The sequence below is a fragment of the Prionailurus viverrinus genome, chromosome B4, assembly GCF_022837055.1.
Source record: "Prionailurus viverrinus isolate Anna chromosome B4, UM_Priviv_1.0, whole genome shotgun sequence".
Taxonomy (NCBI): Eukaryota; Metazoa; Chordata; class Mammalia; order Carnivora; family Felidae; genus Prionailurus; species Prionailurus viverrinus.
The window spans coordinates 90902183-90921844 of NC_062567.1; the positions used below are offsets into that span (position 1 = coordinate 90902183).

Sequence of the window (19662 nt, forward strand, 5' to 3'; positions counted from 1 at the left end):
ATATGAACTGACAAGCACTGTAACTCTCACATGCTGCAGATATTCATACAGAGAAAATTCTTCATCATTAGTTCTGGTACTAAAAATGAGGCTGTACCGAGAAAACAAACAGGGACTTGCATTTTCTCAACCCAAACATTTTGCCAGATGCCATGTTTTGTGTTAAGAGGAATTAATAAGAAAAATCTTACAAACCTAGGTGCACCTGTTTTATATATTCAATCAATGAGGCTTTGTTTTTATTCCAGAAGAATGGAAGCTTCTCCTCATGAGGATATTTACAGCACGACAGCTCCAATGTAATTTCAAAACACTGGGCCCAGATGTAGTTGTAATCTTGCATTCCACCTAAACACAAGCATATTTAATTTTTTAAGGTCTAAAATTGGAACAGAGTCAAGTATCCTGTACCTTGGGGACAAATGAATCCGTTGCAAAGAAAGTACATTTAAACAGGAAAAGATGAATTTAACATATTAGCATATAAAGTCACGGCCTGCCATTTTATTACCCAGGCGTGAACAGGCAATCCTAAATGTTCCCATATGGGTAACTGGATCAGAGCTAAGGTTCAACTGTGCATCAAAATCAACTGAGGGGCAGGGGAAGGGTCAGCCTTTTTTTTCCCCCCAATCATACATTACAAAAAGGATTCATCAATGTACACTTCTTCTGTGAAAATCATTTTAAACTGAGAGTGATACTTCTAAAAAATGTTTTTGCAAACCATTCATAAATACACAGGTAAGCTAAGTATACTCATTCGGCGGAATAATAGTGGCTGACATTTAGTGAGTGTTCACTATTACCGGGCACCGTTTGAAGAGTTTGTCGCCCGTATTTTACAGATGGGGAAACAATCACATACGGTAAGTAACGTTTCAGTGAAGGCCGAGCCCAGAGCACAGGCTGTCTTGCGGACCCCGTGCTCTTATGACACCAAACTGCTTCAGGGGATGAAAGAAAGGCTGCTGTGCTAACTCTCGGGAGAGAAGGGACCCAGGCCCCCTTGCGTCCGGGGCTGCCGTCACCTGTGCTCAGTTTCTGGTTCTTACCTCTGAAAACCCAGTTTTCAAAAGGGTATAATCATATTTCCTATCTTCTAAGATGCAAGATTTTCATATTTTAAAATCTCTGATTGGATGTGTCTTAAGTTTGATGGCTAAAAACCATCATTGTGGCATGAGTTTGGCCAGAAACATTTGTTTTTTCTTCCTTGGTGGTACGGTGTATTTTCCAACCAGTGGCATCTTGGATTTTGAAATATGGTAACTTTTTTTTTTAATTTTTTTTTTCAACGTTTATTTATTTTTGGGGCAGAGAGAGATAGAGCATGAACGGGGGAGGGGCAGAGAGAGAGGGAGACACAGAATCGGAAACAGGCTCCAGGCTCTGAGCCATCAGCCCAGAGCCCGACGCGGGGCTCGAACTCACGGACCGCGAGATCGTGACCTGGCTGAAGTCGGACGCTTAACCGACTGCGCCACCCAGGCACCCCACGAAATATGGTAACTTTGAAGGAAGGACTTTCGGCCAGATTTCAACTTGTTGTACTTGATATCTGCCTATAAAATACATATTCTCAATTGCATCAGGGTATTTCGGAAGTACTGAATTAGAAAAAAAGCTCATACTAAGAAAATAGTCAAGATACATCAAAATATTATCTAGATTAATATCTACGTAGATCTAGATTCTAGCAGGAAGAATTTCTATGTCCTTTCTGGATCCTTTACTCACCTTCTAAGTTTTGTATTTCTCTCTGAGATCATTTTCACCAAGAAATAGGAAACAGAAAAAAGGACGAGAGTAATAAAACAGAAGCCCTTGGCTGGACAGCTCTCGGACAGAAAGAATTTAAATGGCAAAACAGGTGTACGGAGCACGCAGGGGTGAGGATGCTTACGTGTGGAGAGTGTGTGCGCCTGTGGATGAGGCACGCCGGGCCCCGAGGACAAAACCTCCAGGCTGAGCCAGGATGCTGTGTTCTAAGCTCCTCAACGTAGCTGGCTCTGCCTGCGTTTTCCCTCAGGAGACACAGCCGACACACAGCGACACTCGGAAACAATTCCCAACGGCGACACCAGGTTCCTAGCTAACCTCCCGCAAGCACACCTGGATGTGTCCGGAAGGTGACAGACGGTGCGGTGCTCGTGCAGGACCGCTCTGCCACGGGGCGGGAGGGAGCCCTGTCCTCCCTGGTGGAGTGCTGAGCAGGGACTAGGCTTGCGGGGCGGGGCGGGGCGGGCTGTGCCTTGTCCAACAGAGAGTGGGGGTGCGGTGCTGTCTCGCTGGCCCTGCAGCTTCCAGTCATGGTCTGTGCTAATTCCCATCACCTGGAAAGCTGTCAGAGACACACAAGTAGCAGCTTGTGCAAGGCTACCTGACGGTCTGTGTGTCCATAGTGACGACCGGGAAAGTGGCCTATCACCCAAGTACGGCCTACGGCCTGCTAGAGGTAGGTCTCAAATGGGGCCCTCTCCGCTGAGCAACGAGACCCCCTTCCAGCCCCCGGTCTCCCCTGGCTCTTCCACCCTAGGTCCCTCCGTTCTCTCAGGCCCCTGACTTATGTGGGTTCTCTTACACCCCTCGGCTTCTTCTCCCATTCTTCCTTTTGACAAGAATTATCCCCCCCTCCTGTGACGCCCACAAGGCAATCTCCTCCCCTCTCTCACCTGGCCCTCCTGTTCCAAGGACAGAAAAGTGGAAGCATGTCCTTACTGCCCCCATACCCGGCTGGAAAAGCACTTTTGTTTAGCGTGCAAAATGGCTTTAAGATCAAGATATTTCTGGAGAAACGGGAACCCTCTTGCACTGTTGGTGGGAATGCAAATTGGTGCAGCCACTCTGGAAAACAGTGTGGAGGTTCCTCAGAAAATTAAAAATAGACCTACCCTATGACCCAGCAATAGCACTGCTAGGAATTTACCCAAGGGATGCAGGAGTGTTGATGCATAGGGCCACTTGTACCCCAATGTTTATAGCAGCACTCTCAACGATAGCCAAATTATGGAAAGACCCTAAATATCCATCAACTGATGAATAAAGAAATTGTGGTTTATATACACAATGGAGTACTACGTGGCAATGAGAAAGAATGAAATATGGCCCTTTGTAGCAACATGGATGGAACTGGAGAGTGTGATGCTAAGTGAAATAAGCCATACAGAGAAAGACAGATACCATATGGTTTCACTCTTATGTGGATCCTGAGAAACTTAACAGAAACCCATGGGGGAGGGGAAGGAAAAAAAAGAAAAAAAGAGGTTAGAGTGGGAGAGAGCCAAAGCGTAAGAGACTCTTAAAAACTGAGAACAACCTGAGGGTTGATGGGGGGTGGGAGGGAGGGGAGGGTGGGTGATGGGTATTGAGGAGGGCACCTTTTGGGATGAGCACTGGGTGTTGTATGGAAACCAGTTTGACAATAAATTTCATATATTGAAAAAAAAAATCAAGATATTTCACGTACAAGTTCAGCTTATTTTACAAACCGGAAGATCTGGCAATAGCTGGATCCCACTGGCGCGTGGCCATAATGAGCTGGATCAGCCGCTGTCCTTGTTAGATGCCGCAGAAGCATCACATTTCTCCAAGGTCTTCTCTACTCCCTCCTGCACCCTGGCTTTACAGTATACCTCTGGGGTACGCTGTACCTTTTCTAAATCTCTCCTTTTTATTCTAATACGCTGCCACCACAATTATTCATTTGCACGTGGCTCTTCCTGTTAAACTTGAGGGTAGGGTCTGTGTTCTGTCCATCTTTCTTGGCACAGTTTCTGGCTCAGAGTAGGTAAATGCTGAACAAGTATCTGAACATCGCTCAGTCAGTCACCCCCCACTGTTTTTGTGACATTAGCTGACAGAGACGCAACTGGAGGGACCGCACCACCTAACAAACTTTGACAACTGCTGGGGTCCACAAAAACCAGCTGGCACGTGGGGAGGAAGTCAATAAGGAGAAAGCTAGAGGAGAAACTCACCTTTGAGTGGATACCAAGAGTAGCCATTTGTAATTCCATTAGGAAAGTTCATCTTAGTTTTACACTGATCTCCTTTCTTCATGGTGGGATTTCTTGAAGCATAGGTATGTGCAAGGTATTGAAACACATCGTCATCAGGGGTTACGCTACGGGAGTATAACGTCCCAGTTGCTGTGTGTGAAAAACAAACCGAGGCCTTTCAGTTCGTGTTGGAGGACGCGGAAACACGCAGCGCCCCGTCAGCAAACGTGCCGTCCGGTCACACAGGAAGGCTCTACTTTACTAGAGGGAAGCCCACCCCTTGCCATGAACGCTCCGCTCCCTTCTGCTCTTTCTCCTAGTTTTTAGGGAATATACGCAAAGTGGCATCACACAAAATACACCACAGCCATATTCAAAGGCCTCCTCCATCAGCTCATAAGTACCCTCTTAGTCCCTCTTGCTAATTTCTGGAGGGCAGGAAACTTTCCTTATGTACCATGGGGGGTAAATAAAGCCACTGTACTATTTTAAGTCCCTGGTACATACCTTATCCCACAGAGTTTTAAAAGCAGTCGGCAATTATCGCTCATGATTAGCAAAGAAAGGCAAGTTCTCGTTTTATGTTCTTTCAGTCATGTTGCCTCTTGTAGGGTATTTTAACCCAATTTTATTATTTTTCTGATGAATCTCAAATAATCCTGTCGGGGACCAGCTCAGCCACACCGCCCATCTACGGTTTATCAACTGAGGGCAGGACGGCCCAGAGGGGAGACGCGGAGGCCCTTTTACCCTGGCAGAGAAGGCAAGCCGAGGAAGATCCGTCCCCTCCAGACGCAGAGCAGTAACTCCACTCTGGGCTCAGAAAGCCAGAGCTGGGGCCGTGTCTGCCTACCTGGAACACCATTGTCAAACGGGTAACTCGCCACCAGGGCGCCGCCGTGGAGGTTTGCAGAGAGGACGAACGTCTCTGTTTTCAGCCACTCCATGACAGCTGCAGTTTCAGGCTGCCTCGATACATTATTAAGTTCAAAAGCATCTGGGAAGTTTCTATTCAGGTCATAGTAGTTACTGTTTTCCCTTTAAAAGAAAGAATATTTTAGGTTTTATTTATTTTAAATATTGATGAATATTTTAGGTATGTGAGGAAGTAGACTCATGCAACATGCAAACCTTTTGTCTGGGCGCCAGCTGTTTTTCAAAATGCGACTACAGGGCTGGGGATGGTTGTCTTGGTGGCCCCCGATGAACCACACCTGGCATTCACATAACCTCCGGTCCCCTCCCGTGTGACTTGCTCTCACCAGTGGGATGGTAGCTATTGTGATGTGAACAGAGGTTTGATAAGTGTGTGTGTTTTAGGGTTTTGCTCTGGGCACGCTCCCTTTGGGAACCCTGAGACTCCGATACTAGCCATGTGAAGAGTCCGCGTGGAGAAATGAGAAACCCAGGTGACGCCAGAATTGAGACTCCACACATGTCCCAGTCCAGCTGTCTCAGCCACACCCAGCTGAAGCTCCAGACACATGGTGCAGAGATTGGCCAGCCTTGCTCTATCTTGTCCAAATTCCTAACTTCTACAATTGAGGGTAAATAAAAAAGATTTCAGTTGCTAAATTTGGGGAGGGTTTCGTTACATAGCAATTGATAACAGGAACATACTACTTTACACAAATATATTTCTGGAAAGTGGACCGGCCATGTTTAAATATGCTAGAAAACCCTAAAGTTGAGTGCAATCAAGTGGTGAGATTTTATTTTTGGTAAAAGCAAACAAATGTTTGCACAAATATAAATATATACTAGACATCTGAGAAATTCCAAACTTCCTGAGACAGAGTTCGACAAAATAAACTATTTAGATGAGAACTACTACAAGACTCCCTCTTCTTTTTTGGTTAGTTCTTGTACTGGCTTAATAAACCAACCGGTAATTACTGAAGGCCTAGCTAGGCCCTGGGGATTTAACAGTGAGGAACACAGGCGACAGGATTCCTGCCCCCGGGTAGCTTATAGATTTGTGAGGAGACAGACATTCAAAGAGAAATAGACCTTAGGGGTACTTGGGTAGCTCAGTCCGTTGGGCGACGAACGTTGGCTCAGGTCATGATCTCATGGTATGTGGGTTCGAGCCCAGCATTTGGCTCTGTGCTAACAGCTCGGAGCCTGGAGCCTGCCTCGGATTCCGTCTCTCCCTCTCTCTCTCTGTCCCTCCCTGTTTGCATTCTCTCTCTCTCTCTCTCTCTCAAAAATAAACAAACTTTTAAAAAAATGAAAAAAAGAAATCAGACCTTAAAATTTGTGCTATGAAGGTAAAGTGGCAGGTGATATGAACCGAGGACCTAATACAGGATAGGTTAGGGAGGGAGTCTTTGAGGAAACATTGATTAGCAGTGTGAGGGGTAAGGAGTGGGAAATGAGGTGTGCCCACTGCCTGAGGCGAGAAAGAGCCAGCTCATTCCTGAGGACGGAGGGGACTCTGAGCAGCTGGAGTGGGGTGAGCAGTAGGGTGGCCACAGGAGTAAAGCAGCCTTCTTCAGGACGTCACTTTTCATTCTCAAAGCTGCGGCAGCCTGAAGAGTTTTCAACATGGCAATGACATGACACATGCTATGAGCTGGTTCACTAACAAGGCCTTGGGCTACTATCTGATGAGGGCCTTGTTGTTTTATTTTTTATTTTTAAAGTTTGTTTATTTACTGAGAGAGAGAGAGAGCGCGCACACGCAAGCGAACTAGGGAGGGGCAGAGAGAGGGAGAGAGGATCCCAACAGGCTCCACATTGCCAGCCTGGAGCCTGATGAGGGGCTCAAACCCATGAACCACGAGATCATGACCTAAGCCGAAATCTAGAGTCGGACACTTAACCAACTAAGCCATCCAGGTGCCCCATGGTTGTTTTGTTTTAAATAGACTAGCCCATCCTTACCTTCCGTTACTGTAGAAACAGTCAGGCTTTACGACAGCTTCAAATCCATCTGGGTTCATTGAAGGCATCAAGTGTATCCGGGTACTGTTGATTAAATTTGTGATTTCAACATCTTTTCCATCATTGGTTACAAGATGTTCAATTAAATGGAGCAGCAGCTCCCGCCCAACAGTCTGTGTTGTAGAGAAAATGGGACATTACTAGGTCAGAAAGAAAAACAGACTCCAAAGCGCAAATTCCCCATCAAGGGCTTCTACTAGATAAGTTTGGTATTTGAAACCCAAACCAGTTGTGAGATCACTGTTTCTCAAACATACGGATACTCTGGCAAGTGGCAATCAGTCACTGGTGTGCCGAAAATTATTTGTTAGCAAAAATTTAAAAAAAAAAAAAAAAGTTAATTTTTTTTTTTAAAAAAGTACCCATCTATAAATAATTTGCTTTTTAAAAAATGAATTAGGTAGAATAAGTAATTCTTATTATGTTTCCAATTTGTTTGCCTTCCAGAATACCTTCTGGAGTGGTGGAGCAGAGGTGGCTCAGAGAGGGCAAGGGAGCGTGTGTCTCCATGAGAATGCCCGCTGTGGCCAGAGGCCGCCATGCGTGTCTCGGTGGATGACGGACTGAGAACCACTGCATTAGATGTATGCAGATTTTAATAGGGGAAAATCCAAGTTTGGAATCAGCACAATTTACATAGGTTTCGACTTTAATAGTCCCCTATTGCACCTTTATGCAATTTTTGCCATATCTGTGTACGTCTGACTGCCACGTTCTCACATTTCTGAAACTTCAGTCGTCTGCACATCATCCTCACAATGTTTTGCCCTATCTGCACATTATCTACACTACTGCTTAGTTTATATTTTCTTTAAACTGGCTCACTCTTCACTTACATGAAAAATGAAAACCTCTGTGTCATTATCATGTTGCTAGATATGTTTTTTTTTAATATGAAATTTATTGTCAAATTGGTTTCCATACAACACCCAGTGCTCATCCCAACAGGTGCCCTTCTCAATACCCACCACCCACTTTCCCCTCCCTCCCACCCCCCATCAACCCTCAGTTTGTTCTCAGTACTTAAGAGTCTTTAATGGTTTGCCTCCTTCCCTCTCTGTAACTTTTTCCCCCCTTCCCCTCCCCCATGGTCTTCTGTTAAGTTTCTCAGGATCCACGTAAGAGTGAAAACATATGGTAACTGTCTTTCTCTGTAGGACTTATTTCACTTAGCATCACACTCTCCAGTTCCATCCATGGTGCTATAAAAGGCCATATTTCATTCTTTCTCATTGCTAAGTAGTATTCCATTGTGTATATAAATCACAATTTCTTTATCCATTCATCAGTTGATGGACATTTAGGCTCTTTCCATAATTTGGCTATTGTTGAAAATGCTGCTATAAACATTGGGATACAAGTGGCCCTATGCATAAGCACTCCCGTATCCCTTGGGTAAATTCCTAGCGTGCTATTGCAGGGTCATAGGGTAGATCGATTTTTAATTGTTTGAGGAACCTCCACAACTGTTTTCCAGAGCGGCTGCACCAGTTTGCATTCCCACCAACAGTGCAAGAGAATTCCTGTTTCTCCACAGCCTCTCCAGCATCTAGTCTCCTGATTTGTCCATTTTAGCCACTCTGACTGGTGTGAGGTGTTATCTCAGTGTGGTTTTGATTTGTATTTCCCTGAGGAGGAGTGATATTGAGCATCTTTTCATGTGCCTGTTGGCCATCTGGATGTCTTCTTTACAGAAGTGTCTATTCATGTTTTCTGCCCATTTCTTCACTGGATTGTTTTTCGGGTGTGGAGTTAGGTGAGTTCTTTATAGATTTTGCTAGATATGTTTCTAATGTACATTTTTTAAAAAGTAGGACTGGGGCATCCAGGTGGCTTAGTCGGTCGAGCGGCCGACTCTTGATTTCAGCTCATGTCATGATCCTAGGGTCATGGGATAGAGCCCTGAATTGGGTTCTGAGTGTGAAGGCTGTTTAAGATTCTCCCTCTCTCTCCCTCGGCCCTTAACTGGCATGTGTGCACAAGCGCACTCTCATAAATAAATAAATAAGTAAATGCAGGACAGTGAAAATAAAAATGGTCATATCCACCTAAAATTATGTATCACCAGTGATTGGGAAACCAAAGACCTATGAGAGATCTTGCTTTATAATCCCCAGTGGTGAAAATTCACCATATTTAAAAAAAAAAAAAAAGTAATTTACACTTCAACCTTATTATAGAAAGATTTGATGAGGCTACATCAATTTATCTCTCTATTCCTGGGTTCAAAGAATCTACTTCTGAGTAAGGAATGTTTGCCTCTTACCTAAGATCAGATTGCTGTTGAGGGGTTAGTCAATGGGTAAGCGGGGCAGCAGGTGATTAAATAAGCACAGTGCTGTAGAGGCATTAATGCAGGCAGCGAGCGGGAAGAGTTTCCGATTACAACTCCACCGTTATTGATTCACCGTTGTAACAAAGGATGAGCAATCCTCGAATGGTAATTTCTCAACTTTGTTCCCCTCACTGGCAAGCAAAGAAATCATATTTTTATCCTAACGAACACAGAATTGAAATGGGGACTAAGAAAATTTGGGATATGTGAATTACATATTCATAGATAGCCATGAATTTCAGAGTGGAAATATATTCAATTCTGACTTCATTTTTTCCTACTTATTTCTATCTTCTTCTGCTACCTTGAATTTTGTTTTTACAGTCAAAATTCTCAACTTAAAAAAGTCCTTACGAACTAATAACCAAAACAGTCAAGTGAGCCATGCACTAGGTTTCCAACTCTCTGTTTTGGAAGCTTGAGCACTTCTGGAAGCAACTTCTATGAGCTACTTCCCCAGCTACCCAAAGCCAGCGGAGGAGGGGCTGGTGACTCTTATTTGTGAAAAGTTGCTTTACATGTGGAAAGTGTGGTGATTTAAGGAACATTCAGCCAATGGGTTGGGGAAGAGGAGAAGGTTAAGGAGACGGAGGAGGAAGTGACCAGGAATCACTTGCAGCTCCTGAAATTTCTAAACATTGGTTGGGGCTGTTGGATGGTTCAGTTAGAGGGATGAATCAGGAAGAACCCAAGGCCCATCTGAGTCCCAAGTACAGGGGGAGCCATATCAGAATCCTCGTGTGGTTCAAGCTGTGACTTTCCCTCAACTATCTCAACTGTACATTCTCAAGCGTGACAAAACTCAAGACATGAGCTGGCAAAGACATCCATCCAACCTAAAGCAAATGCAAACAAAGAGTAAAGAAGCTATGATTAAGTTATAGAACTAGACTGAGCAACTGTGGGAGAACAGGTACAGAACAGAATGTAAAAGTTAAGGTTTATAATTAACAGAGGGTGGGGGCTAGGGAAGAGGAGACGAGAGAGGACGTTTTTATGGTAGTGGGTCGTAAGATACTATCAAAAGCTAAAAATTATATAATTTCAAGTTTTAATTTAAATGCTAGTTATTTAACAAATATGGTAAAATTGGCTTCTGGAGTAGAATTCAGTGATTTATCACTTACCGACAACACCCAGTGCTTATCACAACATGTGCCCTCCTTAATGCCCATCACCCAGCTAGCATATCCCCTGCCCACCTCCCCTCTGGTAACCATCAGTTTGTTTTCTATAATTTCTTATTTTGAGAAAATATTTATCAAGTTCACCAATTATTTTAGTTTCACTTCAGTTTTATTCTGTTCAAGTAAAATGAAATCTCCTACTTCTTAAAGGGTAACATAGAAAATGACACATTTTATTTTATATCCTTTAAGCCTTTTCATTCTCTTACTACAGAAATCCATAGATCTCTAGAGTAATGTCTGACACATATTAATGATTACTTCTGAATGATTTTTATTCCTTTTATTTTTCCAGTGTCACTTTTTAAAGAAAACCTGTATTATTTTTTTACAAAAACAATAAAATCATGATTCTTTCAAGTAAATAAATGTAAAGCCAAAGTATCTTCTGTTTGTCTCCACATTCCAAAACAAATCGCAAGTCCTTAACTGCAGAGGATAAATAAAAATCTTGGAGATACAGTAAAGGACCAAGTAAGAGTTAGTTAATTTAAAAATTGCTGGGGACGGCACCTGGGTGGCTCAGTCAGTTGAGCATCCAACTTTGGCTCAGGTCATGATCTCACAGTTAGTGGGTTCGAGCCTTGTGTCGGGCTCTGGGCTGATGGCTCAGAGCCTGGACTGTGCTTTGAATTCTGTGTCTCCCTTTCTCTCTGCCCCTCCCCTGCTCATGTTCTGTCTCTCAAAAATAAACAAACATTAAAAAAAAAAGACGTGTTTAAAAAATAAATAAGAATTTTAAAATGTTGAGGTAAAACAGACAAAATTTCAGGGAGTTAAAGTTCTCTTTTTCTGTTGGGCTATATTTTGTTGCCTTTATAACAGCAGATATATGGCAAATATTATTCAAATTAATTCTTCCCAATTTTAATGTAAATGTTTCAAGCACTCATTCGTGTTTTATGCATAAACCTCCCTTCTTTAAATTTTTTTTTTAACGTTTATTTATTTTTGAGACAGAGAGAGACAGAGCATGAACGGGGGAGGGTCAGAGAGAGAGGGAGACACAGAATCTGAAACAGGCTCCAGGCTCTGAGCTGTCAGCACAGAGCCCGACGCGGGGCTCGAACTCACTGACTGCGAGATCATGACCTGAGCCGAAGTCGGACGCTTAACCGACTGAGCCACCCAGGCGCCCCAAACCTCCCTTCTTTAAAATTAAGTCTTTGAATATGAAACCTTAGGAGTCCAAATTTTAAAAAAGAACATGGTCAAAACAATCTCTATTAACTTAATCAGCTTTTCAGTTAGTACGCTCACTTCCTTTCTGTGGGTGTAGACTTTGTATGAGAATCCCTCATTAAGAGACTGAAAGACTGGATGAACGCACCAGCTTCTGGAAACTCACTGATCTGCCAGTTAAAAGGGTAATAACCCAGAAAGCAGAAAACAAATTCTCCATCAGTTTCAGCTTACAGTCAAGGTGGAATTTGCTAGATAGAGAAAAATGAGTGTTCTAGCTCTTTAAAGAATGTTTCTTAACAGTAGAGAAAATTTTTGGAAGAGTCTGCAATATAAGTAAGTAACATGTTAGAGAGAGAGACAGAGAGAGAGACAGAGAGAGAGAGAGAGAGAGAAAACCAGCTATCCCAATCCTAATGGTGGAATCTGCTTTTAAAATGCTACACTGTAATGCAGCTTCTTGGTGAAAAAATAAGCCTGTCGGCCCTGGGACTCCCCATATGGTGTGTTACCGATTTAATTCATTTGTCTGATTGCCTCATTAGGTCCTTCTTCACATATCAGCATAAGTACTACATTATCTAGCACACTTTCCTTGGCCTTCCAAAGTCTAGGTCCTATGATCTGCCCATGTGGTTCCAGAACTCTGCACGTTTGTGCTATCCTAACATTGCCCACAAACATTTATAGTGGCCCGACTGACCACCCTCCCCCCACTCCATCACCTAAGACTTGAAGGCAGGGAACCTAACAGGCTTTCTTTGTAGCTCTGGTATCTTGCCCAGCTCTGGGTATATCATGTACTCAATAAATGACTGTTGATTACTGTTGAAAAATTCATTACAAGGTCAAGACTATGCTAAGGAGGAAATTTCTGAAAACATGGTGACTTAAGCTGCCTAATGAGGGCAGATGTACAAATGATCAAGTTATTTCCTTTGAACAATTTTTTTTTAAGTTTATTTATTTTGAGAGAGAGAGAGCAGGGGAGGAGCTAAGGGGGAGGGAGGGAGGGAAGAGAGAGGGAGGGAGGGGGAGGAAGAGGGAAGGGGGGAGAGGGAGGGGGTGAGGGAGGAAGGGGGGAGAGGGAGGGGGTGAGGGAGGGAGAGGGAGAGGGAGAGAGAGATAGAGAGGGAGGGATGGAGGAAGGGAGGGAGGGAGGGAGGGAGGGAGAGAGAGAGAGAGAGAGAGAGAGAGAGAGAAAATCTCAAGCAGCCTCCACACTGTCAGCGTGAAGCCCAATGCAAGGCTCAAACCCTGAGATCATGACCTGAGCCGAGATCAAGAGTTGGTTGCTTAACTGACTCAGCTACCCAGGTGCCCCTGAACAATTGTCAATACTGAATGACTTTTACAGAGGGGAGGGCTAACAATTCTGATCATGCCAAGGACTCTGGATAACTGGTCACCCCAGTCCAGCCTCACCAAAAGTAGAGATGAAGAGAAAAAAAGACAATTACAGGACAAATTTAATACATGCTTAAAAGGAATTAGACTCTTCACCTGCAATAAAGATTAATTTTGTCTAACCCCAAAAAGAAAAAATTAATGACCCAAAACCACGCTGCATTAACTGAGAACATCTTGCTAGCATTTGGGATAATGGTGGAAAAAAGAGCTTGGCCAATGGCATCTGGAAGGACAAGCTTTAATTTTTTTGTTTGTTTTAGTACATTTGGAACCTGTACCGCACGTTGGCTACACATTCCAGATTTTCCAGCACATGCAAAATTCAGATATTATGTCTTAGTGTTCATATAAACCATTAAAATACCTTCTAAATACAAACATCTAGGGATACAAACTACATCCCATAAACTGTCTTATTTTTTTATGAAGTTGTTTTGTTTTTTTTTTTACATTTACTTATTTTTGAGAGAGCGCGCAGGCGTGCGCGAGCGAGACAGCGTGAGCAAGCGCAAGCAGGGTGGGGAGCCACAGAATCCGAAGCAGGCTCCAGGCTCCCAGCTGGCAGCACAGAGCCCCACGTGGGGCTAAACTCACAAACTGAGATCATGACCTGAGCGACGTTGGACGTTTGACTGACTGAGAGCCACCCAGGGGCCTCTCATAAACTGTCTCCTATGCCTAGAAGGTGTGTGAAAATCATTTATCCATTATTCTTTATTTTTAGGTTGAAAAACATGGTCATTGTTATCCAGGGAGTGTTTTTGCTTTCAATTTATATATCTAGAATACAAAAAGCTATAAGTTAATGCCACACAAACGCGAAATTCTAAGTGTGACGTGGCTATTTCAAAAGCCTATACCCTAATAACTCATCACAGTAAACAATAATTCACTGATGTTTAAGAAGTAGGAGCTTAGAGGGGGTAAAAAAAAAAAAAAAAAAAAAAAAAAAAAGAATCCAAATTGGCGATTCAGTTAAGCATAACAAGAACATAATGAATACCTACCCCCCATACTACTTAAGACCATGGGCCCTGAGGTCAAGGAACCTTGTGAGCCCAGCCCATGACCTGCACTTTGCCTATTTACTGGATTAGCTTAAAACCACTGGCACTCAACTTTCTCAGTACATAGTCATGTCAAACTTCAATACTTCCATTAGAGAAGAATCAGAGATGTCTTAACAATGTAGAGATTACCCAAGATTTTTTTTTTCTATGAAGTTTAAAAACCATGGGCTAGCAGACAGGTGCAAAACAGTGTGAGGAGGCCTTGAGGAAGGAACACGGAGAGCGACTTTATTAGGCTTCTCTTCTGTGCCCACCTGTAGGCTGAAGGTATGAGACAGTCCCAGTTTCAGGGCATGGTTCCAGTTTTCAGTAGAACTCTGACTGTAGATGATTGGTTATAGTTCACTACAAAGCCAGTTAGCAGCAGAGAGAGGGGAAGGGCAAGGGGGATGGAGACCCCATTCTCAAATGTCAATATTTGTGGAGGAAGGGAATGGTAGGGAGCCCACTCAGTGTGTTCCGGCATCATCCCTTCCAGTGGGAAACACTAGACCTCAGATGTGTCTGCATGGCCGATTCGGAGCCTGCATAAATCAAAACTAGAATTGGGGCTTCTATAATGCAACAGGTCAGCGTGCGTGCAAACGGAGGGCCCGGATGAACTAGAAGACGCCTGCTAGTCTTACTAAAATGAGAGAGGTAGAAACCAGAAACACTTCTCCCGTGTTGTGCTGAAAAGAGCACGAACATCAGGTGACAAAGTTTCGTCACAGGCAAGCGTGACAAAGGCTGATCAAAGGGCTCTCTGTTAGCTACCCCGTGTGATTCCACGGCAGTCAAGGAGGGGAAAGCAGGGAGTAGAAAAAAGAAAGGGACAGAGAGAGGACCTGGATTTATTCCAGGGTTACTCTAAGAGCTCACCACCTTCTACATGATGAACGAGGCCCAATCTTCTCATTGAATGGCACTGCAACAACCAGGTAACCATCCAAACAAAATTAATTTGTGACAGATCACAGATCTATACATAAAAATGAAAACAATAAAAATGGAACACGTAGAAGGCAGCAGAGTGAAGGAGGCAGATCCATAGCTGGGTAAGGCTCGGTGCTCAGGCTCGGATTTGGACAGCCTAGGACCGGCACAAACCTGGTTCCCTCCTGGGTAACTGGGACTAAGCAATATGCCTGCTGCAGAAACGCTCAAAGCACTTAGTGTGGCCCATGCTCGTTAATGTTAGCTATTATTATCATTTGCTCGTAAAGCACTGTGCAGAAGGAAACTTGCCAGTCTGATCAACATGGCACAGTGAGCCAGTGTCATCGGAAGGATGTGAGCCAACAGCAGGGTGACTGAAGACAAGAAAACTATCATACAAGTATAGGTTTAACATCACTTCTTTTATAATAATATTTGACTGCAAAGGGGCAATTTTAAGTTATTTTGCTACCAAAGTCTGCTTTTTTGCAAACCCTCAGCACCAAATTAGCCCATTTGCACAATTCCTAAAACGTATATTAGCCAAAACGTTTCACCTAAATACAGCAAACTTTTAAATTTAGCTTCCAGTTGAAAGGAAACAGAGGGACTAGAGGCACAAGTTGGGTGATAACAAGAAAGGAAGCAAACAATCCAGAATGTGGAATATTCTGCAGGACAGATAATTGGTGGGGTCTCTTTATTAAGTCTAGAAATGAAAAGATCCTTTAAATGCTAGAATAAAAGAGATTCAAGGGATATACCGACCAAAGGTGATGCTTGAGCCTGGACAGGATCCTGCTTAGGACAATCTGGGGGACATTTTGAGAAACTAGAAAGTGGGGTATATGTTAAAGACAGGACAAACTCTTATTTTTTTTTTTATATAATTTTTTTTTCAACGTTTATTTATTTTTGGGACAGAGAGAGACAGAGCATGAACGGGGGAGGGGCAGAGAGAGAGGGAGACACAGAATCGGAAACAGGCTCCAGGCTCTGAGCCATCAGCCCAGAGCCCGACGCGGGGCTCGAACCCACGGACCGCGAGATCCTGACCTGGCTGAAGTCGGACACCTAACCGACTGCGCCACCCAGGCGCCTCGACAAACTCTTATTGACCTGAAAGCGAGCTAGTATTAACGTAAAAATGTTACAAATAGCAAATTAGCATAGCTCATTTAATAAAAATGCACACGTGCACACATAAACATCTAGAAGGATATAATAGTAAGGAATTAACGGTACTAATTTTTGGATGATCAAATAGAGTGTTTTGTTTGTTTACCTATATTCTAAGATGTACATAATTGATTTTATAATAACAACGGATCATTTTTAATTTTTAAAAGACCGGACTTTTTTTTTTAATGTTTATTTTTGAGAGAGAGACAAAGCACGAGCAGGGGAGGGGCAGAGAGAGAGGGAGACACAGAACCCGAGGCAGGCTCCAGGCTCTGAGCTGTCAGCACAGAGCCTAACGCAGGGCTTAAACCCACGAACCATGAGATCATGACCTGAGCCGAAGTTGGTCACTCAACTGACTGAGCCACCCAGGCACCCCTAAAAAGACCGGATTTTAAGACAAGGCATAAGGAGGTAAAGTAAAAATTCATGGGGGGAAAACAGCAGGTATGCTCGGCAGGACTGGGTCTCCCGGATGCTGCTGATGCTGACTACCATCAAGCCATCGTGTAAGTGTAGGAAAACACCCACACCTCTGTGGGGTTGGGTCCAGGAAAGAAAAGAAACATTTTATTTATTTTTTAAATATTTATTTTTTTTTGAGAGAGTGTGTGCTCAAGCGGGGGAGGGACAGAGACAGAAAGAGAGGGAGGGAGGAAGAGAGAATTACAAGCAGACTCTCCCACTGCCAGCGCAAAGCCCGACTCGGGACTCCGTCCCATGAATCTCGAGATCATGACCTGAGCCGAAATCAAGAGTCAGATGCTTAACTGACTGACCTGGGCACCCAGGCGACCCAGGAAGAAACATTTTAAAAATAGTGTGGTCAATTGTGCCCACCATGCCACTGAGTGCATGTATATCCCGTGTGGGTTTCTCCACATGAGGCCCACAGACTCTTATATAAGATCCATACACCCTGAGGTCAGCACTCAAAATTTGTGGCAGAATAGCGAGGAATCCATCTAAAGATGAGAACCATTGCCCTCAAATGTTAGCCATGTAGCTTTTTATTTTTTATTTTTGTTATTTAAAAAAACATTTTAAAAAATGTTTTATTCATTCTTGAGAGAGAGAGACAGAGCATGAGTAGGGGAGGGGAAGAGAGAGAGAGAGAGAGAGAGAGAGAGAGAGAGAAAGAGAGAGAGAGAGAGAGAGAGAGAGAGAGAGAGAGAGAGACATAGAATCTGAAGCAGGCTCCAGGCTCTGAGCTGTCAGCACAGAGCCCGACACAGGACTCGAACTCACCAACCACAAGATCATGACCTGAGCCAAAGTAGGACGCTTAACTGACTGAGCCACCCAGGCACCCCAGCCATGTTGCTTTTTAACAGTGGGTCCTGGAAAATGCTCTTTCAATTCCAAAAGATCTGAGAAAGGAAGAAGGCTGAGTAAGGTGGTTGGACCCTCTACTCACACAGACTCCTCAGCTCCTGTGTGAAGCCATCCCTGTCCCCAGCTCCTGATGCACCAGGAGGGGACAAGGCACAAGATCTCACCTTCAGGACAAGTTCCTCAGTGGCCCACACTGCCCTGACACTGCTACCAGCCGGGACATGTGGGGGATAACAGGGCCTCAGGTCCCTGCCCCCAAACACACTGGGCCCTTTCCCCTTCTTGGTCTCAGTCCTTAGCATTCTTCAAAGAATCAGAGTGAGTGAGTCAGAGAGCCCCGATTTGATGGGATATATTAGCAAATGCCAGAAATTTGGGAAAGTGCATGTTAGGAATAAGCAAATTCGGAGGCAAGTGAGGGAAAGGACGCTGGCTTCTCTTTGAAAGCTTCAGCTCAGAGGACTATTTCTGAGCAGCACGCTGCAACCTCTGAAGTCCCAAGAATTCAATAAAGAAACTACTGAACCTCATGAATGCTGTATGTCTCTTACTAAAAACAGATTCCATGGGATCTTGATCAGTAGACCAGATGACAAGAGGGAAGTCTGGGCTGGGGTCTGCAGTGAACAGTTGTTTTATTACAGTATCGGTCAGATTCCCGGCGACATCGAGTCTTTGACAGGCACAGCCCGATCACTCAGAAGAGTCATGAGGGGACTGACCTTCCATCTACTCACAAATCGGGTCCAAAGGCCAACCCCTTCCTTAGAGGCAAGTATTTGTTTGCGTCTGGGCTCCAGCTGCAAAGTACCTTTTCCCAGCAGGACAGGTCGGGCAGCATGCCCAGAAAAGGGCAGGCTCTGTGTGTCAGGAGAGGTGGGTCCTGCTCCCAAGGAGCTTGGGGTCGGGGCGGGGTTAAGCCAGGACAGGGAGCCCAGCATCTGATTAGAGCCTGCCACCCACACTACTGCAAATTCCCAAGCGTTTTAACAAGTCACTAGGTTGTACTTATTGCACTATGCATTTACTTCGACGTTCCTTAAAGTTAAATTATGTTTTATAGGGTGTTACCCATATTCCTATGTAAATTTTCTTGACTGTGATGACTGGGAACTATCTTTCCCCTCCACTTGACTGGCCGAGCATGTGGGAGCCTGGTGAACAGAAAATACTGCAGTTGCCATGTTCTTAAAATAGTCTGAGGAAGGGAGGCAAGAAATGGAGATGAGCACCCTCAAATGCCTGGCAGGAATGAGTGGCAAGTAGGGGTAATTGCAAAACAAAATAAATGACATGACATCAAACAAAACCAAAAGCAGAGTTTATCCCTGATAAGTTGGAGAAGAAGCAATGCATGATAATAAAATTTAAGAGCATTTGTTGAATGAGAGAACCCTAAGCTTGATGATCTAAACTTCAGGATTGAAAACACTGAGTAGAAGATTAAGAGAAGGTGACAAAAGCTTCCAGAAAAATAGATATTAGGAATTTAGATTAGCTATTTGGGGGTCTTCTGATTGTTTTGAGTTCAAATAGAATACAGCTCCTTAGCTCATCACCTTGCTGCCCATCGGGAGGCGGGAGAAGTCACCCCACGAAGGGTCTCAGGGACCCAGCTGGCAGTGCAGAACTTGGACTCTGCTATTCTTCCAGTCCCAGCACAGAGCTGACTCCAGGTACCCTCCCAGGGCACTGGTGGTGGTGGCTGTCGGACCCTGGTTCCTTATGTTCTCTCAGAAGGCCTTGTGGGAAGACCTTTCCAGACTCATTGGTGTAATTTATGTTGCTTCCTTAGCATTTACATGGAACTCAAGAGACCCGAGGGGAAGCTCCTCCGGCAACTTTCCAGATATTTGAGCCACATACGTACCTCATCTCCATGCATGTTGGCCACGTATTTGAACTCTGGAATCCCAATTCTATGCTCCTTTGGGAAGCGCCCCACAACAAGAACCCACAGGTTTCTGCCTTTACAGGGAAGAGAAAGGTAGAAAAATAAGTTGTGTTTGAAAATGACAAATGAACCCTGGGAGAATGAGAAGACAGCAAACTGCGGCTTCTCCCACCTGACTCACGTCTCGTGATGCCCAGAGCAC

At 44.1% G+C, this 19662-nt stretch overlaps 1 protein-coding gene and 1 long non-coding RNA gene across 3 annotated transcripts in view; one reads left to right on the plus strand and one right to left on the minus strand.

Moving 5' to 3' along the window:
• Positions 1 to 19662, minus strand: part of CPM (carboxypeptidase M) — an 80934-nt gene that overhangs the window by 14096 nt on the left and 47176 nt on the right. For both annotated transcript variants that reach the window (XM_047867261.1, XM_047867260.1), the window contains exons 3-7: positions 19437 to 19534; positions 6888 to 7060; positions 4855 to 5039; positions 3981 to 4151; positions 196 to 348 (exon numbers count right to left, since the gene is read on the minus strand). In XM_047867261.1, coding sequence (XP_047723217.1) covers positions 196 to 348; positions 3981 to 4151; positions 4855 to 5039; positions 6888 to 7060; positions 19437 to 19534 — 780 coding nt within the window. The remainder of the gene's footprint in view (positions 1 to 195; positions 349 to 3980; positions 4152 to 4854; positions 5040 to 6887; positions 7061 to 19436; positions 19535 to 19662) is intronic.
• On the plus strand, positions 5069 to 7811 carry LOC125170536 (uncharacterized). The gene is made up of 2 exons (XR_007154068.1): positions 5069 to 5548; positions 7395 to 7811. It is a non-coding gene; the product is annotated as an uncharacterized LOC125170536 (long non-coding RNA).